Genomic DNA, 24,891 nt, shown 5'->3' with positions numbered 1-24,891 from the left:
TGAGTTAATCTTAGTGGCCATTAGCTATCTTCATTGAAGAAATATCTATTCAAGTCCTTTGGCATTTTTAAGTCTAGTTTGTTTTTTATTGTTGACTTGCAGTTCTTTATATTATCTAAAAATAGGGCCGGGGATTTACTCAGTGGTTTTGCCGCCTGCTGTGCAAGCGCAAGGACCCAAATTCAATCCCTGGTACCAAAAAAACCCCCAAAACATGTAGAGGATATGTTATCTAAAAATTACCCCCTAAGCCCGTTGCGGTATCTTTTAAATTTCCTACTGGTTTTGGGGATTGAGCTCAGGGCCTTCACACTGAACTATATCCTTTTTTCACATTTTATTTTGAGACAGTCCCACTAATTTGCTTAGTGCAGGTTGGGCTTGAACTGGTGATCTTCCTGCTTCAGCCTCCAGAGTAGTAGGGACTGCAGGCATGAACCACTGCGCTTGGCTCTGATCATCGTTAAGTACCTCCTAAACTTGACATCCTGGGAGTACTGAACCCATAAAGTAATTCTGGGCCCTCATGGAACATCAGAATCATCAAATAGTTTACAAATAAACTGATGCCAAAGTCCAGAATTAATTTCTCATGTAGCATGAGGTGTCAATATTTTAAAGTCTCCTCCAGGTGGATCTAAGATGCCTTCAGAGTTGAAAACCATTGCTTCAAAGTCTCTTGTCCTCATTGGACATGGTGGCACACGCCTATAATCCTAGCACTCAGGAGGCTGAGGCAGGAGGATCACCATGAGCTTGAGGCCAGCCTGGACTATACAGTGAATTCAAGACCAGACTGAACTACACAGTGAGACCTTATCTCAACCCCCACCCCCAAAAGTCTCCATCCTTTGAGAAGTGCTGCCCACCACAAGCCCTGAGATGTCAGGAGTGATAGGAGTCAGTGTCTCAGAGTAACAGGAAAGGCAGGCCCCACCCGACTTTGTCACACTTTGGTCTTTCTCGCCAACCCTAGCAGGAGTTGCACTGTGGATGTATTAATTAGGACAGCAACCTACCAGTGTACTCAAAGAAGGCATGGGGGAAGAGCAGAGAAACTCTGGAGCCACCCGGAAGCCTAGCATTCATAGTGAGTGCAGAGCGCAGGCGAGAGGCTGGGAGCCCCAGTCTAATCCTGGTCTGTCAAGAGCTCTCCCTGGGCCTTCAGGGAGGCACCTGTCCTTCCTGTGTGCTAGAGTCTTCCTGGCAGAGAGGAGACCAGGATGATCCATTGGGTTTCAACCCAGGCTGTACCTTAGATCTGTCTATGGAGCATTAAAATACACAGTATGGACCCTCTAGCCATCCCAGAGGTTCTGATTCCAGTTGTTCTAGGTGGGGACTGGGGAACGTCATTTTGGAAAGCTCCCAAGTAACTCTAAGGTGCAGCAGGAGTTAGGGTCCCACTCTAGTGACTCTCCAAGTTTCCTACTTGGCCTAGCATTCTGCGCTCCTAGAGTCCCACTTCTGGCCTGAGACTCACACGATGCATAGCACATCACAGATATTTCCTGCTTCACACAGCTCATGTAGTGCTCATTGAAAAAAAAGTCAATTCTGACCTCCAAGACCCCAGAGGAGGTCACCCTTGCCTATGGCACAACAGCATATTCTGCATCAGTTCTAAGGAGGAGCAGGCACTGTGTTGCTGTGGAGAGAGGCGAAGGCCAGTCTGCCAGCAGGCAGCCAGCTGGAATGCAAGTAAGAGCAGCGTACTGTAGCACTGCTTTTTCAAACAGAGTCTTGTTGAGGGCATAGAGATATGAGATGAAAAACAGAGACTTGGGCCCTAAGTGACTTGGGCCAGTCACTTCCACAGTCTGAGCCCAAAAGGGTGAGAGAAGCGAGAGCTCACAGGCTGCTTTTTGAAGGCCCAGACTTACTGGCCTATGCTTAGGGAGAGAGGAACCAATCTGCAAATAAAAAGACCCAACAAAATAGATGATAGGCACAGGTGGCACCTTCAGGAAGCCCTGCTGGCTGGTGGCATCAGTTGGAAAAGTTTATGACTGCCTCTCTTCCTCCTTTTTCTTTTGCCTCTCTTTTCCATTCCTGACCCTCAGTTCCCATTTTTACTTAAATCCCCATTGCTCTGTCCAATGGTTAAGAGGATTCCTTTCTCTGTAGCAGAGCATTCCCTGATTCCAGCCCCTAGATCTGGATTACTGACACCACTGTCTGTTTCCTCCTACCTGTCCTGGGCCCCGCTGGGAGGGAATTCACCTTCACCTAGCCATGGGCTGGGGAGGCCGGATGAGGTTAAGAAGTTTCAGAGTACTGGAGCTGAGTCCTTCCCAATGAAAAGGACCCACTCCTGAGGACCTGTGGGAAGTTAGCCTTTTCCAGGCTTCTGTCCCCAGTTTTGTGTATGCAGATGCGTCCTTTTACTGAATTCATAGGAATTTGTAGTCCTTTTTCCAGATTAATCTATGACAAATTATACAACACAAACTTAGGACAACCAGGGTGACTGATTCCAGGCACTGTGGTGCTCATTACCTCCTTTCGCCCCTGCAACAATCTATCTGCTGTGAGTCCCACTCTGCCCTAGACTCCAAAAAGAACCATATTCCTCAGTTTCTTGATTCTCCTCTTACCTGGGACTAGGGGTTTCTTCAGTGGACTACTTCAGAGGAGTGAGAACTACACCTGCAGTTATAAATCCCCACACAACCACCTGACAGTCCTCAGAGGAAAGGGGCTAAGGCCATTGATAGCCAAACCAGGGGAAGGGCTCAGGTATGTGGGGAGGATTGGGAGGTAGTTTTAGCTTTGTTTTTCTCCTGGTAGAAAACACCCAGGGAGCTGGATGGGAGAGCTGGGTGCACAAATGCTACAGCCTGCCGCCACCATCTAGTGGACAGAAGCAGGAAGCTAGGTCTCTCCAAAGGGAGAGGGACTAGATGGAATTCTAGACAGAACCAGAATATTTGAACACTGAATGAGCTGAAAGTATCTGTCTACCAGGCGACAGGTCTCATGGTGACTCTTGTCTCTGCCTCCGACACAACAAGGTCATTTATTACCTTCTTCTTTTCCTATAAATATGTAGCACAAGTCTGCAGAGAAGGTGTCCCTGATGCTGATAATCTAACCAGTTACAAAAAGCAGCAAACTAAGACCTAGCTCTGCCCTGCTCTCTGGGCCTCAGTTCCCTGAAGGCTCTGCCGACTCTGACCTTAGAACCATGGTCCTAAGTAGCTTAGTGTTCCTGGTGTGAGAAAAAGTGAATACAAAGTATGTGGAGGGAACACAGAATATAAATAAAATATAAGCCAAGCCCCAAGAACTGGTCTGTGAGTGGAAATCAGTGAGTGGTGGGTGAAGCCTACTGCACTGGGGCCAGCTCCTGGGGTGCTTGAGCCTCTGTGTCAGGGTGAATATTTGGGGAATCAGAGAGCCAGTAGTTGCTGTAGAGGGGCAGAGGGGACCAGGGAGCAGGTGGGGAGTCCAGGCTATGTTTGTCCATAAGAGGGAGAGGACTTTTCTGAGTACAGTGTGATGCAATGGGAAAGTGGGGAGAGAGCCTAGAGATCTTAAGATTTTCATTTTGAAGATCAGCCAGACTTTCCAAAGTCACACAGCTACCAGTAGCTCTTTCTCTTCAAGCTTCCAACCCACTCTCTCTAACATCAGATCCCTGAATAAAATCCCAGACAGCCAAAGTGGGTTTACAGGACAGGTCAGTTCCATGGTGTTTCCCTCCCGCTCCACTCTGCCTACCTTTCACCAAAGGGAAGAAGCAGTCCATCTCCACGCTGCTTCGTGAATGGGAGATGCACAGGGTGCTGCTGGGGACCAGGCCCTCCTGAGGTGGGCTTCGTTCTGTGGTGCGGACCAGACACCAGCCTGGCCTCTCGCTGGGCCGCTCCAGCAGCTCCACTGTCTGTCCCACCTGGATGCTCAGCTCGCTGCTGTGGCCTGCACTGAAGTCCTGGAGGACGACGGTCAACTCACATCCACCGGAGAGCTTTAGTGGTCATGGGGGGTGGCGGGTAGAACATGAGGGTGTGGAGAAAGAAGGGGGGAATGTGGGAGAAGGTGGGCAAGAGGGAAGGGGGGAGGAGGAAGAGGAGGGAAAAAAGGGAAAAGATGGGGTTTAGGGTATAGAGAATGCAGAAGATAGAAAAGGGTTGGGGATAGGATAGAAAACAAGAAAAAAAAGGTAATTAGCACAGTGCCATTTGGTCACCCAGGAGTTCCAGCTATAGCCACTCAGGATCCTGTCCAGAACAAGGGCTTTGCTTCTAATTCCTTCTTGCTTTGTTAGAAGAATCCTATTACTCTTTTGCCAAGCTTCCAGCCCTATATGCCTTCCAATTCCTTCCCTGTATGTCCCTTCCTACCCCGTGTCCCATCCTTGTCTGCACTGCCACCCTTCAGACTCCAACCGTGCTGGCATCAGTTTCTAACTCACTGGCTCTCGTTTGAGTCTAGTTAATGTTTGGGAATAACAGAAGAGAAGACTGTTCTTCCTTCCAACTCCTGCAGTACCCCCCATTCCCTTCCCTCACTGGAGCCACTAGCCTAAACACAGGATGAGCTTACCCCAAAAAGAGCAGGGCTTCAACTCAAAGGCAGAGGCAAAACAGAGGGGAAGAGGGTTGCTTCACACTGGCTTGGCCACTGGGGGCCAGAGAAGGATGGGCAGGGAGGAAGGGGGCTCAGTCACATGTAGGAACACAGGCTGCCCCTGTGCTGCTGCAGTGCTTCACTCCACCTCCCCCAGGCCTGTGCAGCCCTCCTGCACTGATCCTGGGGCAGAAGCAATAGAAAGGTGCAGAGACCCTGGTGGCAGGAACAATGTACTAGCTGCTTACTGAGACTGTTCACTTCTAACCTCAGGGGTGTGTCTTCTTTCCTCCCACCTCACTGGGAACCCACTGAATAACAGGGTGTCTCATAGGACTAAGCACAGAGTCTGCTAGCTTGGAACAGCAGCTGCTCTTAAGGACAGAGTGAAGGGGCAGGAAGGGCAGGAATGAAGAGGCTGAGGTCCAGCTTGCCAGCCTGTTATCCTCCAAAGCCCACCCATAACAGTGGCTCAAAGGGAAAGCTCCTACTGTACCACCATCGGGAACTTGACTCGAGTTTGTGTACCTCTGATTTGAGCCTTCAGGGCCTGAACCGTCTGCACCCTCCCTGTTCATGCACACATCCTAATGCACTGTACACCAGTCACACATATTCTGGGAGGGATGTTCCTACAGAATGAGGCCCAGGGAATGGCACAGCAGGGAGCAGGGAACAGCTCCACCAGGGACAAAAGCCTGGCATTCAGAACCATGGGAGATTCCACTAAAACGGACTTGACTGTCAGAGTGGCCTGGAAAGGTTAAAGGATGCCCCAGACTGGTGCTTACAAAATGCATCACCAACAGCCACAGGGCAGAGGGCCTGTGCTGAACACATCCCGGGGCAGGCCTGGTACTGTGCCCAGAGAGATCAGGTAGGGAAATCTGCAGGGCAGAAGGCAGAAGGGAGAAAGAGACAGGGAAGAAGAAAACATGCTTGTTGGCTCATTTTCTCAATTTAACCTCCCTGGTCCATTAAACAAACATACAGCCTCCCCTCCCCACTCTGTCACTCTCTTGGTGCCATTTTCCCTAAAATGCCATTTAGAGAAGGAGGTGGTAGGGTAGTTCTAGCTTGCATCTGTAGAATGCTTCACAGTTAGCAAAGTACCCGTGTGAGGCAAGTAACACTGTCATCATCATCTCATATGGTGGCACATTTAAGCTCAGAAATGTCCATCAGTTGCACACAAGAGGAGTGCATAAAAATCGCCCCAAGAGCTTATAAAATGCAGACTCCCTAGCTGCTGCTCCTTTGTACCAACACCAGGTAGCCCTGGCTCTTTCCTGGGGCCAAGCATACACATGGCCAGAGGTGCACCGTGTAGCCCTTTCAGGGCAGCATCGATGAGTACAGTATGGGTGAAGCCTTTTGCAGACCAGTGTGGAGGGGCTTAATCTTTTCCTGCAAACATCCCACGGGACACCCGTACATAAGACCCGCTGACCCCGAGGGCAAGCCATAACCAGATTCAATGCGAAGGTTGAGGGGAGGGGGTGGGATTTGCAGGGGAGGGAGCAAGAAAGGATAAAGACCTTGGGCCTGGAGAGAACCCTGGATACACCACTAGATGGCGGTGTTTGCCTCCTGTAAACTGCCCAGTCCACAGAGGAGGAAGTGGAAAGATCAATGGGCAGTTTCTCTCCAGCTTTCTGCTAATAACCAAGCTCAAGCTTTAGATTCAGCCCAAAAAACCATTATGAATTAAACCCTGGATAAATTTCCTTGTGTTGAAGCTTGGTCAGAAAGATTTACTACACTCCACTCCATCCCACTTCATTTCTTGGCAAGAAGAGAATTCCAGAGTGGCAAACAAGGGAGGGATGGGAGAGACAGATGAGCTAGTGTCAAGTGGGGATGCCTCTGAAACAGTCCCTGCTCATTGTCTCCCCAGAACAACAGGGTTAGGGTTGCCCAGGGATCAGGGACACACATTTGAGAAGTACTGTCCAGGAAGCCAGGACTGAAATCAGTATGGGAAAGTTTCAAAGCCCAGTCAGTAGAGCGGTGAGGGGCAGAGAGGCTATAAGATCTTGACACACTTAAAAGACTTTTTCTTCAACTCTTAAGTATGATTCATTCCTGCTTCATGAAAGTTATTTGTATAGAGAAGACCTTCATTAACCAATAAAAACCATATCCCCTCACAAATATGAATCCATCATTTCTTAGACATGCACATTGTTGTTTTCTCTTTCTGACAGCTGTGGTCTGTGTGTATCAGTAACTCTCATTCTCAAAACCCATACTGGGCATTAAACCCAAGGCCTTTAATCCTCAGCTCTTAAAAAAAATTTTTTAAAAAAAGTTTTGAGTCAGGATTTTGCTAAGCCACTAAGTTGCCCAGGCTGGTCTCAAACTTGAGATCCTCCTGCCTTGGTCTCTCATACCGCACCCAGAGCCCCAGGCTTGCATGCATTTTACCACGGAGCCTAAAGCCAACCTCCCCTTTACATTTCAAAAGGATCAGTGAACACTTCTGCCTCTCCTGGGCCTCCCTCTTGCCACCTCACCCAGTTGTTTTTAGAAGGCTGACACCTTCTAAAAGCCCGTTTCTCTTCCAGAGCTAAATCTCTGGTCCCAGGTCTCTTATGTTAATGTTGTAGAAAATGTTGCAAATGACATCTCTGTTTTTTCCTAAGTCTTTTCTTTCCCACAGCCCCTTAAAACAATTTTAATGTTCTTGGCAATTTGTTAAGATTTTTATTCTAGATTTCCTGGTATATCTGTCTTCTCATTTCCTCCTGTAGGCCTGCAGAAAATTCCTTGCACTTGCCTTCATTTTTATCATTTCTTTTTCAGAGATGACTCCTTTGTGTGTTCTAATTTTTCTTTTTTTCCCTTGTTTTTATTTTGGCAGAACTTTTCTTCCTAAGTCACCCTAGATGGCCTGATGCAACATACTTCTTGTCTCTTACTGCTTTCCCTTCCTCACTTACTAACCACTGAGACACAGACAAGGAGCTGGGAGACCATTCCCCACTTCCCTTCTGTGCCTGCCTCCTGGGTTTGGCTTTAGATCACCTGATCCCTCCCAGGGTAGAAGCATTCTCAGCTCAAGCAGCACATAGCCCCTGGTCCCAACTACTCTCCATCTCCCACTTTGCATTGCTCTCTGTGACTTCTACTTTAATATTACTTTTAATTGTCAATTTCTTAACACTCATTCCTGAGTGTCCCTCACTGGTCTCCATCCTCACTTCTCTGATGCTTCTTTCTTTCCTCTGCTGCTCTGCCCATCTCTCCTTTTCATGGCTCTGTACTTTGATTCTGTCCATAATCTCCTAGGGCTTCTGGCCCACTACTTGCTTGCCCTATCTACAGGACTTGCTCTTCCTCCTGCTGCTGGTCTGCTCCTGAGAGGTACAGCTCTTCATTTTGACTGCAGACTTCACCTCATCATCCTATGCAGATTTTACACAGAGGCAACTTCCTGGTTGCTCCCCTTTGAAATGCCATTTTACTCACTACTGAGCTATGCTGGTCATCAAAAACAAAAACATAGCAATCAACCCTCTCTTCCTTCAAACATCCTCAAGGGAAAAGCAGGTCCTGCTGAGCAGACCCTTTCTACCCAACTAAATGTAAAAACTGCTTTTTTTTCTCCTTTTTCTAAAATCACTCATTCAGTGATTTTCCTGAGGCGCAGCTGGGTTCATGCTCTCAATGCACAATGTTCCAGCTGACTGGGTGTCGTCTGCTGAAATCAGGGGTGTAGAAGGAGGGTGCCTGTCCTTTCCCCTTGAGTCCCTACAGAGGTCCCCTGTGATTCCCTGGGTTCCAGGAAGCCCTACTATTATAGGCAGTTAAGTTGGGTAGAAGTATTATAGGTAGTCAGGTAGAGCTGGGCGCTTGAGAGTCAGAGCAAAAGATGAAAACAACTGTAACCGGAGATGCATCAGTTAGAGGCCAGACCTCAAGATAAAGACGAAAGGACTACTGCATACTTCCCGAAGGGATGAGATAAGTGGTAACACCTGGTCTAATGAAATCTAGACAAACATGTCACCTCGGTAGGACACTAAGCTCCTCAGACCCATCACCTTCCTGAGAAGTTCTTTGTTCTTTCCATGTATACTTGCTATGTGACTTGCTTCCCCATTGCATCACTGTTACCTAAGCAACTATACTTGTAACCATATTGATTGACCATAGCTTTAACCCATGTTGTACCCATGAGGTTGTGATTTATAAAACTTTCCCTAAAAAGTGGGGTCCTTGGCCACCCATTTGGGACCTCTCTTGCCTCTCAGCAGCTGAAATCTCTCACTAAATATTTCCTACTCCTGGGCTGGGGATTTAGCTCAGTGGTGCCGTGCCTGCCTCACAAGTGCAAGGTCCTGAGTTCAATCCCCGGTACCACAAACAAAAACAAAAACAAAAACAGAAACACCAAAAAAACCCCTACCAAAAACAACAACAACAACAATAAATATTTCCTACTCTTAACCTCTATTGTTCCTAAAATTCATTCTTCAATTTTAGAGAACATGAACTCAGCATATCTGAAATCTAACAGGTTAAGAGTTATAATATTTCCCCTATATCATTTAGAGGTCTGATATCATTTTATCATTATCACACCCTGTTCCAAATTTGGAGGCCATATTGTATTTTCATGGTCTAATTATTATCATCTGCTATGGATGTTTAACTCTCAATCGATTCAACCTTATTCTAGATTCTAAGATCAACTTATTGGGAGTTGAGTTGGTAGCACAGAATCTCCGTGTGAAGTCAGATGTGTTTTTGATTCTTCTCTGATCTCATACTCTCATTTCTGGAATATTATTCCATTCACTGTCTGAGTTCCTGTCTGGCCTTTCAAGCCTGAGTATCAGTCAGCCCCCTTCACGGGGACTTCTCAGCCATTTTCCCTGCCTGCTTCCCCAGAACCCTGCCTAAGGCCTGCTCAACTCTTTCGATTCTAATTTTCTACATGGGATTCCTCCAAGGGGCTGCTGCTGAGTCACCATCCAAGTCCTGACCTTTGCTTTTCCAGGCTCTCTTTTTGGGTCCTGGCCATTCCCAATGGGGCTTGTTCCCCAGCTTGGTCTCTTTTACCCTCTGTGATGCCTCCCAGAGGGGCTGATGGAGCTCCTCTCATCCTTATTTTCCAGGTACAGGGCTTTCTTTCCAGCTTGGACTATTCTCCACACAGGGAGGCTTCCTCACCACCCTCAGCAACCCTGCCTGCATTTTCACTGTCCTTACTCGGATTCTCATAAATGATCACTTTCATTTAGATCTGTGGTTGCTTGGTTAATAAAATCCCTTCTTGTGTAAACAGTATAAGCTAGATCACCCCTATGAGCTTCCTCATGTTATGGAAAAAGAACAAGTGTTCTTTGGTGGTTTTCCAGTGACATTCAGAGATCTAGGACACTTTTCCACTCAGCATCCTACTATATTGTCATTTCAGGGCCTCAGCAACTGTCTCCACCTGATTTGGAAGCAGCATAGTGTGGGAGTTAAGGGCATGGACTCTGGAGCCCCTCACCAGCTGTGGGGCTAGAGTAAGTAACAGCCTCTGCCTCAGTTTCCTCATCTGTGGAATGGGGGAATAGCAGTATTGACTTCATAGTTTGAAGATTAAATGAAACAATAAATATAAAGTACTTTGGAAAACTTAAGTAGTTTGCTTTCTAAGTGCTTGTCCAAAATATAAGTCCTAGAAGTATTATTATTTAAATTTGGAAAGAAAAAATTAAAGAAAAAAAGAAAACAGAAATCAAAGTTTTGATGGATGCTCTTCAGAAATAGACTGTACCAAATGTATGTATGCATATAAATTATTCAAATAAATCATAATTTTTCCTTTTAAATTATCTTAATGGAGTCTTGCCCTGACCCAGGTTAATTGGAAGAACTGGCCCAAAGGGTGTCTAGGGAAGGTGACTTAGACACTTTTGAAGGTTCCTCCAAATCAGCACATGCTTGTCAAGGAGATGGGGGGACCCAGGATACCTGTAGGAAAATGAGGACCACTCTCGTCTTTTCATTCACATTGCTCTCCAGGAAGCTCCCATGAGAAGAAGGCCCCCTTTCCTGAGTCTATCCACTGCCCCTGATACCTGCCACCCAGGCATGGTGATAATCCTGAACCCTACTCAGCCAGGCTGATAGGACAAGGGATTGTGCTCCAGCACGCCTGTCAGCGCAGCCCTCCTCCTCCTCTCTGGTGGCCTGCTCGCTCACTTCCTCCACCTGAATACCCTGCAGCCCCCTGCCGGGATGAGGCACAGAATTCATATGCACTGATGTCTACAGATGAATGGCTGCATGAGAGGCCACAGGTGGCACTAGAAATGTGAACCTGGCACCACCATTCAAGGCTACCAGCCCCTGGGCAAGACTGTCCTCTCCTTCTTCCCCACACCTGCTACTAATGCCTGGGTTCTACCATCAGAGGGTGACTGCATTTAATTAGCAAGCGTCCCTTACCATAAAATGCCTCAAAGTGGAGTGTTATGATTACCTTCCAACTGCAAAAAACGGAGACAAAGGATTGGAGTGACATGCAATTCTACTTATATGGCTATAATATTTTTTTTTTTTTTGTACTGGAGATTGAACTCGGGACCTTGCACTTGTGAGGCAGGCGCCAGAACCACTGAGCTAAATCCCCGGCCCCATATGGCTATAATCTTGAAGATGTTCACAACAGCATTTTTTTTTCAATGAGGAAAACTTCACAAGAATAATATTATAAACAAAACAACAAAACAAACAACAACAACCTTTAAACTAGCTAGGTGTGGTGGTGCATGCCTGTAATCCCAGCACTTGGGAGGCTGAGGCAGGAAGATTGCTGTGAGTTTGAAGCAAGCCTGGGCTACATAGTGAGTTCAAGGCCAGCCTGAACTATGTAGCAAGACCCCATCTCAAACAAAACAAAACAAACAACCCCCTCCAAACAAAATAAACAACAAAACAAAAGAAAACAAAACAGAAAAGACAGTTTGAGCTGGGCCTAGCAACTTAGCAACAATGAAACTCTGTCTTAAAATAAAAAATTTAAATCTGTCAAGAAGGAAATGGTTAAGTAATTATGATACATTTACTAAGTAAATGATTAGTTATGGATCCATTAAGTATTCATAATAGCTTCAAAACAGCTTATCTCATATAAAATAAAAATAAAACAAAATTAAAGGGCAAGATGTAAAGTTGTACATATGACTATGTGAAGAAAGTCATCAATGCTTAACAACCTATTCATAAAAAAACAGACAGGAAGAGTATTCATTAATACCTTTGGTTTTCTTAGGTGGTGGACTCTGAGTGATTTCTCCCTGCTTTCTTATTTCTAGTACTGCCCAATGTTTCTGACCTAAGTATTATTTTATAATGAAAGTAAGAATTACATCAGCCATAATAACCTTGAAAAAATCAACAAATGTAATGAGAAAAAACACAACTATTCCAAGGGGGCATAATATGCTGAGGGGGTGTAAAGGGGCAGTTGATAGTGAGTTCTTAATTTTTCCCCAGAAGCACTGTGGAAGCATTAGGAGAGCCACATGTTGCTGGTGATGCCTCAGTATAGCAGTTTCAGAATCTCTCCCCTACTAAACCACATCCTGTCCCTGAAATACTGGGAAACTTGGATGAGCACTCCAGAAATTAGGTCTGTTTACAAGAGTTTAGTGCTGTGCTTTATCTTGAATTGATTCTAATGTTTGAAGCAAATGTGTAAAGCAATGTCTGCACATTTAGGAAAATTGTTGTGGAGCTATGGGATTTCTTCAGTACACATAATAGTTGCCCACGGAGCTGCCAGGTCCAATTAAGAGTCTAAGGCTTACATTGTGCTTTATCTTTGTTTGTTGGAGCTGAGGCAGCTGCTTCTGCCTGCAACTGAAGGAATTATTTGGTTTAGTTTTTTTCCCATGGTGCTTAAAGGAGCACGGTGGTCTGGTGGTGTTGCAGGTGTTGTGAACTGCACAGTAATTAATGGCGAGAAGAATGCAGGAGTGAGGATCAGGAAGCCTTGGTGTGGGTACAGGGTTTCTATTGTGTGGCACTGGGAAAATCCCTTCAGCTCTCCTTATCTGAATTTCTTCATTCTTCAGATGATGAAACTGCACTTCAGGCCCCTTCCAGCATTAGTATTCCATGAGTGGAGTAGTTCCTATATTTACTCTCCAGTGCACAGCCCTATTTAATTTTCTTGAGAATTAATCATTGACATGCTGTCTCATTATGTGTTATCTGTTGCTCACCTCCCACATCAGAATGTAGAGCAGAAGCAGGCTCTGCCTTGCTCTTGTCTTGTCTCCCGAGGCTAGAGTGATGCCTGGCACGCACCAGGTGATCAATAAGTACCTCTAAGCGCACGTGGAAATCTGTTCCATGAATTACTGCCTGACTCGTCACAGAGCAGTCTGGCTACGTGGCTGAATGGTCTCTCCCTGGCCACCCACCCACTCCTATCAGCTTCTTCCAGGTCCCACAGTTAAAGTGTTCTGACCCTCCTTTGAAAAAAATGACCTTACTTTCTATTTCTTGGCCATATCTCTGATAACCCCTAAAACTGAGAAAAATGAGAAAAGAAGTGAGGAGGAGATATAAATTCCCAATAACAAAGAGAATGGAAGATAACAGTGGAAAAGAAAAGTCAACTTTTTTCACTGACAGAAAGCAAACGCAAAACTAGGATCTGAGTTGGTAGAATGGGGAAGATAAAATGTAAGTTCCTGCCAGTTAGTTCCCCACAGCCTCTGACAGGATGAAGAACTGGAGGCACCAGTCAGTGCAGGGCTGGGGAAGGGGCTGTGTATCAGTGGGACTAAAATGAGAAGATGAGGTGAGAGTCTGTGAAGACCCTGGATCCCTCCTTTATCCTATGTACCTGTCCTGCAAAGCAGAATTCAATAGAGGCCTACATACAGAATGGCAAGGTGGTGCCACACTTTCGCCTCTTGGGTCCCAGAATACTAGCAGCCAAATGCAAACATTTTAGGCAGATTTGATGGTTATTCATTGGAGAAGCCAAAAGATGTACAGATACTCAAATACTGACATTTGGAGAGCCTCCCGCCCAAGCCCTCCTCAGCCCTTCGAGATCAAACTGTAGGGAGACTTTCCAGTCAATAAATTGCTTCCCTCTCTCAGAATATCCAGGCAACCATTGTGAGCCTCATTCATACATGTGACTGTTCAGCTACAGATCGCTAGACTTTCCAGAACTGCCTTCTCAATTGAAACCAAAACAGGTAAACAAGAAAGACTGGGAACTCAAAGGAAGCTAAATGCAAGTAGGAAAAAACCCTTTCAACTATACAGTAATATCCTCAGAAATTTAAGACAAGATACTGAATCCATGAAAAAAGAACAAGCTGCTAAAGAAAGGGAAAAAATACAGAATGAGAAAGAGCTCTTAGAAATTAAGAATATTATGGTTTAAATGAAACATTTCATAGGTTGGAAGATAATGTCAAATAAACTTTTGAGAAGGTAGAACAAGAACACTGAAGGAATAATAAGAGAAAACAAGAAAATTACAGAATCAATTTAACAAGTTCTTGACAGAAAAGGAATAAATTGTAAAGAAGAATTCTCAGAATTGAAGGGCAAGAATTGCTAAATTGATATGGTGCTCCATGTAGCTGGTGTAATGAATTTTTTTAAAAGGTCCACTCTAAAGTACAATATCAGGACATATTTCAATTAAAAAAGACATTCTAAAAGTTTTAGAGAAAAGGAAAACAATCAGGTAAAATCCAACAAATTAAGAGTCACAATAACATCATTTTAACAGCAACATTAGAACATAAAGAAAATCGAACAATTCCTTCAAAATTCTGAGAATTATTTCTCACCTAGGATTCTATATTCAGACAAACCTCCAGTTGAGAGTGAGGATAAACTAAAGACATCTGCAGACCTTCAAAGTTTCAAAAGTCTGCCTCAATAAGCACTCAGTAAGTATTGCCTGTTAGGATTCATATTTGCTAAGTTTTGCTTCTTTTATTCTCTTTCTTTTTTGTCTTAATGTGATATGTCTTTGTTAGATAAAAATTAAAATTGATCCTTTCATTCCTTTAAAAAAATAATTTAGTAGATCTGAGAAATGACTCAAAGTTTTCGACTTTAGCAAAACATTCACCTGACCTTGCATGACAGGAAATATGAGGTGAGATGATGGTAACTTAAGGCAGATTCATGGCTCAGTAGAGGTTCATATAACCCAATTTCCTTATTTTACAGATGAGGAAATGAAACCTCCAAAGAGGAAGGGACTTATCTAAGGAATATAGTGTCTGGAAGACAGTACACAGTGACTATTTTGTTAAATGAATGAGTTAGTAAATTAGTGAATCAGATTATCCAACCCTCCTAACTTACAAGTGGGGAGACCAAGGATCCTAAGATAGCTGACAGCATAGCCATAACCAGACTTTCAAATTCTGGGCTCAGGACATTTTTCTGGAAACCTTGCTAAGTTGATGATTATACCAACTGAGGAGCATGTCATGAGGTTCAAGGCCCATGCCTGCACCTGGGTATTGGCACGTGGGTTGACTGGCATTCCATGGTGAGAGGGTGAGCACTCTGGACTCTGGTGTATGCACTGGTGTCATTGTGGAAAGAGGACTTTCAAAGTCATGCTTGACATGGCTGCAGAGGACACAAAGCTGGGAGCGGCAGCTAAGATAATGGATCAGAGAAACCTAGAGGCTACCCTGAGCCTCCATGTTTCTAATCTACCCTCCTATCTAGCTCTCTGCTTTATGAAACTACCCCTTCTGGTGCAGAACTATGGTTTCAAGAACATTTTTTTTTGGTATTTTTAAATTCTATTCACCATTTGTATGCCTTCTAGGGTAATGCAGTAGAAATCCTGTTTTCTTCCATAGAGCTTCATGCATATTAGAGCTAGAAAAGGAATCCCTGATGTCTTCTCTTTTCCAAGATGTTCTTTTAAATGGTTCTCAAATGTGTGGTTTCGGCTTTCATCATATTCTTCTCTTCTGGCAAACTTGCCACTATCCCTTCCAATACAAGAACCCAGAATTGGAACCCAGTCCTTTTGCTGTGGTCTGCCTAGAACAAACCCACTGGGCACTCACCTTCCCTGTCTAGACACTAACTTCTATCAAAGTGGCCCAGAGGCCTTTTTGTCACTAAACACTCCACTAAACATCCCACTCTAATTCATAGGGGCTTCTGCATCCAGCTCCTCCCCTTTCTGTCCTTGGCCTTCTAAGAATTTTAACTCAGGAAGTCTTCTATTTATCATTGTTCAACTAAATCTTCTAGCTAAGGTGTAGAGTTCTCTCCTCTCTCACAGTGGTAATTCCTTCCAGCTTTTTGTCATCTGCAAATTGGAAGCACATGTTTCCACATGTTCGTCCAGGAGAGAGACAGAAATGGAGAACAAGGTAGGAACAAGCACAGAGCTCAGGGACTCTGAAGAGCAGGCTTCTAACCAGTGCATTCAGATCCACCCCACAACTAGATAGATGGATCTGTGCCACTCAGGGGCATAATTGATATCAAGGGTAAAAGTTACAGGGTTTCAGATTTGGCCCAATTTAATGTTTCTTCATTTGTTCATTCATTAAGGATATATTAAAAGCTGGCTAGAGGTCTCCATGAAGACAGGAGGGAAATACAAACCGATGCAAGCCTGTCTGCTCTCATATCTGTACTCCCTTCCTACCCAGGCTTCAGAGAACACCTGGACTGAACACCGACTTCAGTATGGGTGAGAAGGTAGAGCCTTCTTTCCCTCCAGGAAAAGAATAAGCAGGACCAGCAATTATTACTCCATAGCTCTCCTTCTGTCTTCATCTCATTGCCCCTGGGCAGCCCACACAAACTATCAATAGAGACCAGGCGGGAAGATCTGCAGCAGGCAGTGACCTCTGGGATCTACAAGGATGACCCTTAGTCCATGGAGGTAGCTTTCCTGCTGAGGAAGATGCCTCTCCCACTTGTTTCTTTTTTGTTTTTCTTAAATTCTTTTATTGGTACATTTTAGGTATACAATACATTTATTTCCCATTGGGAACATGATGCATCTTGGTTCTTATTTTTTCCCCATTCCTAGCCCTCCCTTCACCCCCTCCACCCTTCCCTATTTACAAAGACTTTGTTTCCATTTTTTCCATTTCTCATCATTTTTCCTTTCCCTTCTTTCCTTTCCCCTACCCCTCCCACTTCCCCTACCCCTTTGGACCTTTTCTTCCTATTTTGCATTATTAATTATTCATTTTAAACATTGGTACATTTTAGGTATACAATATAATGACATTCATCATTGGAAATTTGCACCTTTATGTAATCTCTCTTGGTTCTTATTTTTACCCCCTTCCCCTGCCCTCCCTTCAACCCCTCCATCCCTCCTTATTTACAAAGACTTTGTTTACATTTTTCATTTTCTCATATTAATTCCATTCCCTTCTTTCCTTTCCTCTACCCCTCCCACTTCCCCTTCCCCTTTACCCCTTTTCTTCCTCTTTCACATTATCCATTATACCTTTTAGTCTTTATTTACACTTTCAGTTTCTCACACTAGAGAAGCTATTTGGTATTTACACATGTGTGTCCTATTTATTTCACTTACGAGTATCGCCTCAATGTGCATCCATTTAGCTATGTCTCTAATTTGTCATTCTTTATGGCTGAGTAGTACTCCATTTTATAAAAAAGAACACATTTTCTTTATCCAGTCTCCAGTTCATGGGCATTTGGACTGTTTCCAAGTTTTAGCTATCACAAACTGTGCTGCTATGAACATGGGTGCACATATATCACTGTGGTATGATTCTTTTAATTCTTTGGGGAAGATCCCCAGCAGTGGAATACTGGGGTCAAATGAGACTTCCAGTCCTAGTTCTTTGAGGTATCTCCATACTGATTTCCACAGTGGTTGCACCAGTCTAGACTCCCACCAGCAGTGGAGCAGGGTTCCTCTTTCCCCACATCCCCGCCAGCATTTGTTATTGGTTGATTTCATGATAGCAGCCATTCTTTCTGAAGTGAGGTTCTCCCACTTGTTTTGAGCTTGATCTAAGCTGTCTGAGCTGCTATTCTGTTTGCTTAGGCAGGAAGGCATTTTCCTGCAGCAAGCCCATGGGTTGGGAAAGAGGGAAGGGTCCATGGGAATGGCTCTGAAAATCCCAGGTGACTTGTGGAAGTAAGAGGAGCGAGGCTGGGAGAAACCTGAGGTGAAAGGTGAGAGGTTGTGGGCTTCTCTGAACACTTCCAAGCCTTGCTGCACATTGTGCACACTGTGGATTATATAACACTAGAACGTTGAGCTTCAGGGGAAACCAAGCCAAAGACCAGAGACAAAGTGCAAAATGTTATCCAACCTCAATTCTTCAGATGTGGGTTACCATTTCCCATTTTGTGGGTCACTGGGCCCAGAGCCAGACTGCTTAGGATTGAACCTGTCTCCATCATTACTATCTGTATAATACTGAGCAAGTTAATGAGTCTTTGACTCATTTTCTTTATTTGTAAAATAGGGTCATATTATACTTACCAGTCAGAGTTATTGCAAGGACTACATGAGTTAACACAAGTAAACCCTGACATACATTACTTGCTCGATAAGAGTTAACAAGTGTTTACGCAGTCATCATAACTTGGCGTGTACCTGGGATGTGGCCTTCTGCACTGATCCTTTTGCCCAGGGAGTAGATCATTCTCAAAGCACATTTAATGACACATTAGGAGGGAAAGCAGTAGACTGGACAAAAAAGTTAAAAGCAACTATATATGTTACCACTCCCAGGTTTAGGTATGATTTATGCTATAATTTCCATTTGCAGGGCCATGGATGTGATGTCCTTTTCCTCTACCAGGCCTCCTAGAGAAGTAACAGGCTTCAATTAGACTGGGGGGATTTTGGGAACTGGTTGCCAAGTCAGGGTAGAGAACATGTTCACACTGCAATGTGGGCGGAGGGTAAGGTATCTAGTCTCACACAAATATCCCTGGAAAGAGACTAAGCTCCCCTGGGCTGACCAGGGGATACCAGTCAGTCTGGCTGTCCCTGGGTAATCTGAGCACTGCCAGGGCCAGAGCAAGAAGAGGCACAGACATGGGGCAGCAGTCAGTCCAGGGAAAAGGCTACCATGGGAAGTGAGTAGGTGCAGAAAATCACATTAAGACTCACCCAGTAAGTGGATTAACCTGAACAAGTAAGGAGCATGGGGTCCCAAGTAAAGGCTATCTTCACATGAAGGTAGGATCAGCATGAGTCCTAACAATAATCTACCAAGGGCAAAATCTGACATTTAGGAAAAATACTATGAGGCACTGGGACCCTTGAGATGCTGCTGCCTGTACATAAGGAAATTGAGGCCCAGAGAGGAGAAATGCCTTGCTGAGGATCATACAATGGCCTGCTGCAGAGGCAAGTCCTCCAGTCTGGAGAATCCAGACCCCTCATTTATATGCTTACTCCCTCTTTCATCAGCCAGTTATGGTGCTGGGCACAGGGCACAGATGTTGACAGTGGTAATGTGCTACCCTATTGAGAACTGCAGCCCACAAGTGTGCTGAGTGTGGCAACAGGAGAGGAGTGGGGTGCTGGCCCAGGGAGGAGCAATAGGGTCTCTTGGAAAGTGATGGATCCTTTCTAATGTTGTCTCACCTAGTACTGTAAGTGATCTGGCCATTGCATTTCCTCAGAGCTGTTTACATTATCAGCTTCTGAGTCCTCCCCGACCTGTGACAGGCAATGCCATCTTCATTACTACTTAGCTGCAAGCCAGTGGGACCCTTAAACACCCATCCTTTTCTTGTACCAGCAGCTGGCCTGCTCAGCCCCACTCCCATGAGGCCATGACTAACTATGTGGGCTCTCTGGGATCCAGAACAGGTGCCAGTGGCCAGGAGAAGAGGTAGCAGCATCTCAAGTGTCCCAGAGCCTGCCTGGGCACCTCTGTAATGACATGCCCTCTGGACATTCTCTGCTACTGCTCCCTTGACTGTGTGCATGTACTATGATCCATATTTGCTTTCATCTTTTCCAGTCAGACGGGCTCTCCCAGGACCAAAAAAAAAAAAAAAAAAAAGAGGCATAGTTTGGCCACTAGAGGGAAGCAACAGCTAGGATTTATCAAAGGAAAGCACGGGCAAGTTGCTTAACAGAAGGCTGGCTCCATAGAGGTTCACCCTGCCTGGGTTGGGGCATACCACCAGCTCACACAGGCAACACAGGACACATCATTGCATATAGTATGCGATGCACAGTAGGTGCTCATAACTGTTTCCTGAGATGAGAAACTAAAGACTGGAGCAAGTTATGGGATCTGATTGCAAACCCAGGTAGCATCAGGGCTTCTCAGTTCTCAGCTGCCTGCCAGTCCACCACACTATACTCTTCCTCCTTCCCTTTCCCTGCACACTCTACTACAGCTCAGCCCAAATTAACCACCTTCCACCCAAAGCCCAAAGCATGTTTGGACAAACTGTAGTTATTTGATATTCTTTATCCCTTATATTTGATCTGTCACTTAGCACTGTCAAGTTATTAAAAATTGTTCTCTTGTCTTTGGAGAGCCCCCACACTAATCCAGGCCCTCATCAGCCTCCCTGGCCTTTTTGCAGGACTCTCTTATATACAGGACTCTCTTATATACAGGACTCTCTTATATACAGGCTGCTTTCCTCCATTTTCCACTCTCATCCTAACTCTCTTTTTTCAGAATTCACATGGACTCTACCATGTTTCACCAGCCCTGTGGCATTCAAGGACCTTCATGATACTTCCTCACCACTCATCTTTTTTCTATTTGGTCCCTGGATGATGCCACAAATATATCCTGCTTATTTCTGCCTCTGGACTTGAGGCGGGGAATATTCCAACTCAAATGATCTCCCATTTCCTTTCTAGACCCTGTCTTTACCACCTCTGCAAGTCAAGTACAACTTTCAAGTCCTCATATCTCACGGTCTTTGACAGAGGTCTCTATAGTGGGATTTTCCCTTCCTGGGACTAATTTTGCCCCCCCCCCGATTAAGTTTATTGGTACATTTTCGGTATACAATACAGTTATATTCATCATTGGGATCTTGTACCATTACATGAATCTCTTGGTTCTTACTTTTTTCCCCTTCCCTTGCCCACCCTTCCCTATTTGCAAAGACCTTGTTTCCATTTTTTTTCCTCTTCTCATGGTTTTTCCTTTCTCTTTTTTCCCTTCCCCTACCCCTCCCAATTCCCCTGCTCTTTTAGACCTTTTCTTCCTGTTACACAATATCAGTTATACATTTTTAAAATTATAATATCAAGATCTAGGAGACATTACCACAGATTTTACAGAATTTAAAGGGATATAGAAAGCATATTACAAAAATCTTTTTTGAAATAAATTTGACAACTTCTAAGAAGTACCTTGGAAGACAAATTAATGAAACTAACTCTGGAGGAAATATAAAATTTGATATAAAATTAAATATACCTATTAAAGAAAGTATATTCCTAGCTTGAAAACTTACCTATATGACAACAGCAGGCTCGTAAACATTTTAACTGATAAATTATATCAAACAATTAAAGCAGAAAAAAGAAGGAACACTTCTCCCCTCATTTTAGAAACTCAACATTGTGCTAATCCTAAAACTGGATAAAGATAATAGAAGAAAAAAGTATGAACATAGATAGAAATTTGTTTAACAAAACCAACTCTTAGAAGTCAGGTCTGGCAGGATGTAGAAAGTGGTTTTGTTATAGGGATGGCAGTGTTGGTTCAGCATTGGAAGATCCACCCCCAAAAGTCATCATTTTAACAGAGGAAAGGAAAAAGCCATATGATCCTGTCACTAGTTGGAGAAAAAGTATTGGACTAAATTCTACAGCTGTTCATGGTAAAAGCTATCAGGAGACTAGAAGTAGATCAGAAACTTCTCAACAGATTAAAGACATGTACTCCATACTTCCAGCAAGAATGCCTTGTATGAAAGGAGAAGATACAATGCTTTCTCCTTAAGGTGGGGAACAAGGGCAGATATGCTTACTCTTTATCTGTCCATTAAACCTTGAAACCTAGTCCCCACCAAAATAGTCTGGCAATAAAGTGACACAACTAGGATAGGATTGGCAAGGCAGAAGCAAAATCTTTATATGTAGATGAAATGATCATCTACAGAGAAAATACTAAGAAATCTCTAGGAGCCCCTAGAACTTGTACTTGAATTTAGCAGGATTAGAAAACACAAGGTATATATAAAAATTCAGGTCTGTGTATACTTGTTATAAATGAAGAATTGGATATTGAAATTGAAAAGTTATGTAGGAGTACAAAGGACCTAGAAAAGTTAAAAACAAAAACAAAAACAGTGTTGGAAGACGTTTAGTACCTAATTTTAAGACTTCTTCTAAAGCTACAGTAATCAAGGCAGTGTTGGTGTAAGGAAAGACATATAGATCATTGGAATAAAGCAGAGAATCTAGAAATAGAACCACACATACATGGTCCACTGAGCTTTGAAAGATTATTTAACATTAGCATTTTATAGAATATAAACTTGATTCAAGAGCCGAGGAAGAGATAGTGTTTTCAGCAAATGGCACTAGAACACCTGGTATCCGTATATAAAAAATTAACCTCAACCCTTTTTTTCCATACATGAAAATAACTTGAAGGGATCTATGAACCTAAATAAGAAAGCCTAAAAGTATAAAACTTTAAGAAGAAATTATAAGGGAAAATATTTATGAATTCAGGGTAGGCAAGAACTACCTAGGATACAAAAAACATGATGTATAAAAGAAAAAAATTGATAAATGAGATTCCATCAAAATTTAGAACTTTAAATGACACCATTAAAATGAAAAGTACTCCTTAAACAGACCATATTTACAATGCATATAACCTATGACCAGAATATATAAAGAATTCTTAGAGCTCATTAATAAACCCAATTAAAATGTAGACATAAGAAGATGATAGTCAGTATAGCACAAGGAATGGTGTGCAACTCTAGAATCAGAAAAATACTAATGAGTACAATAAGAAGATTGAATTGTACACTCATTAGGGAGATGAAGTTAAAATTTTTAAAAGCCTTGCCATGACTTTTTCTTTTTGTTGGATTCTCCCCCTTTGTGTTTAATTGTCACACCCAATGGATTCATTCTGCTGGGTTTCCTGGGGTTGTGATCCTCATTATCTTTTTCTAGGGTATTGTCTAAAATTTTTTGGAGTGCCAGTTTGGTATTCATGAAGTTCCTGAGGTGCTCTTTATCATGAAAGTATCTTATTTCTCCATCAATTTTGAAAGATAGTTTTGCAGGGTACATCAATCTGGGTTGGAGGCTGTTTTCCTTTAGGGCTTGAAATACATCACTCCAAGCTCTTCTTGCCTTGAGGGTTTGCATTGAGAAGTCTGCTGTGATTCTGATGGGCTTTCCTTTGTTATGTAATTTGTTTCTTTTCTCTCACTGCTTGTAGAATTTTATTCTTCTGTTGGATTTCTGGAATCCTAACTATTATATGCCTATGTGTAGATTTTTTTTGATTAAGGCTAGCTGGAGTCCTATATGCCTCACTTATCTGTATGTCAAGTTCTTTTCCCCTGCTTGGGAAGTTTTCTGCCATCACTTCTGTGCATAGTTTTTTTATGTCATCTGCACTCTCTCCTCTTTCTTCATTGACTCTAGTCAGTCTTATGTTATTCTTCTTTGCATCGTCTAGGAGCTGCTGGATTCATTTCTCGTGTTCCCTTACAATTTTAAAGCAATTTTTCTTTTCCTCCTCACTAATTGCAATCTTATCTTCTACATGTGAAATTCTATCCTCACATTGGTTCATTCTGCTGTGCAGACTTTTGATGGAGTTTTTAATCTCTTGGAAATCTGTTTGTATCTGTTTTATGGATTCCATTTGTTTCCTATGTTGGGATTCCATCATGTTCCTCAGATCCTCTATTTTTTTATCTGTGTCCTCTCTAGATTTATTAATCATGTCTTGCACCATGAGCACAATCTTTGCTGTTATCTGAGTAATTATTTCTGATTTCATTTTTCCCAGATCCTCTTTTGTTGCCAGTTCAGAGAGTCCAGGTGTTTGAGTATCAGAGTGTTCCATCTCATTTCCCTTTGGGGTTGCTGTAGGTGATCCAGAAGTCTGTTTTTAAGGCTTGCTTATGTGTTTTCTCATTTCCACGGGGGGGGGGTGCTTCTGGCGCCCACGAGGCTCACCTTCCCTAGGGAGCTTCCTTCCAGGTGTTGGGACCGGCTGAGCTTCTCTGCTCTCTGAGCCGGGAGCGGCGGGACTCAGTACCATGGTCTGGTGGTCCGGTGTCCTCTGCGTCTTTGTAATGTGGAACCAGGTGGCTGTACAGAGGAGCGGGGGTGGGGTGGGGGGGTGGGTGTTGTCCAGTGGATTATTGCCTGGGCGCGGGCTGATTCGGCATGTTCTGTGCCTGTGCGCCTGGTGACCTCGGTAGGGCATACGCAAACCTGCCTGTCTGCAGCGGGCTGATTCGGCGAATTTTGTCCTTCTTACAGGGGATGGTTGGCAAAGCTTCTGCAAGACTTTTCAAAACCCTACTATTACAGAATTGTTTATTTCCTACATGCTTCCAATACACATGATAGGTACTTTATAATGTTTATTATAAGCTTAGGTACCTATATTATAATGCTTAACATAAGCTTAAGTACTTATGTAATAGCATTTAACGTAAGCTTTCTTGTTATTTCCACTTGGGCTATGTATATATTTGTCTTGAGTCTTTGTATCTTTAAACTCTAACCCTGGAAGTGCCTTACTGTTCATTCAGTATTTCCTGAACTGAAAAAAATTTGACTTACAAAAGTCAGAATTGAATACACCCTTGTTTCTGTTTTTTTCCCCTTTGGCATTTTTTCCCTATGCTTGTTCTTTTCTCTCCTTGTTTTACTCTTTTATTTGGAACAGAGGTTTTATTAATATTCTCCTGTGATGATATTCTCATACATTAACTTCCTTTCTGCTGCTTATTTCTGAATGAGAATTGTCTTTCATCAAGTAATTTAAAAAGAGAGCTTATGAAAACTCATTTAGACAAAATGCAATATTAAAGGTATACCATTCTAAAAATATGTCCACAGGTTCTTTGACCCTTCCCTCTTCAGTGGTTGCTGGACTTTGAGCCCCTCTTTTCTATGTGAGTTGGGCTGTGCTTGAGTGGCTGCTTCTGGTGAGAGGAATATGGTGGCAGTGTTGATGAACGATTTTAGAGGCTAGGCTGAGATAAAGGCATGGCAGCATCCTCTTTGCTCTCTTGGGTCACTCAGTGAGGGGAAGCCAACTGCATGTCATGAGGACACTTGAGCAGCCCTAAGACAGGTCCACAAAGTAAGAA

General features: G+C 43.6%; 1 protein-coding gene and 1 long non-coding RNA gene across 19 annotated transcripts in view; one reads left to right on the top strand and one right to left on the bottom strand.

Annotated features, from left to right (window-relative positions):
* Kalrn (kalirin RhoGEF kinase) overlaps window positions 1–24,891 on the bottom strand; it is a 698,268-nt gene that overhangs the window by 136,701 nt on the left and 536,676 nt on the right. For all 18 annotated transcript variants that reach the window (XM_021259403.2, XM_021259427.2, XM_021259411.2 and 15 more), the window contains exon 34: window positions 3,724–3,970. In XM_021259403.2, the coding sequence (XP_021115062.1) occupies window positions 3,724–3,970 (247 nt within the window). The remainder of the gene's footprint in view (window positions 1–3,723; window positions 3,971–24,891) is intronic.
* LOC110349565 (uncharacterized) overlaps window positions 13,780–24,891 on the top strand; it is a 64,406-nt gene continuing 53,294 nt past the window's right edge. The window contains exon 1 of the long non-coding RNA XR_002395586.2: window positions 13,780–14,501. This is a non-coding gene — a long non-coding RNA (uncharacterized LOC110349565). The remainder of the gene's footprint in view (window positions 14,502–24,891) is intronic.

This window comes from Heterocephalus glaber, unplaced genomic scaffold, assembly GCF_053883595.1.
Source record: "Heterocephalus glaber isolate CG9 unplaced genomic scaffold, H.glaber_assembly_v1.0 deba00000122, whole genome shotgun sequence".
Taxonomy (NCBI): domain Eukaryota; kingdom Metazoa; phylum Chordata; class Mammalia; order Rodentia; family Bathyergidae; genus Heterocephalus; species Heterocephalus glaber.
This window is presented reverse-complemented; position numbering and strand designations above follow the sequence as displayed.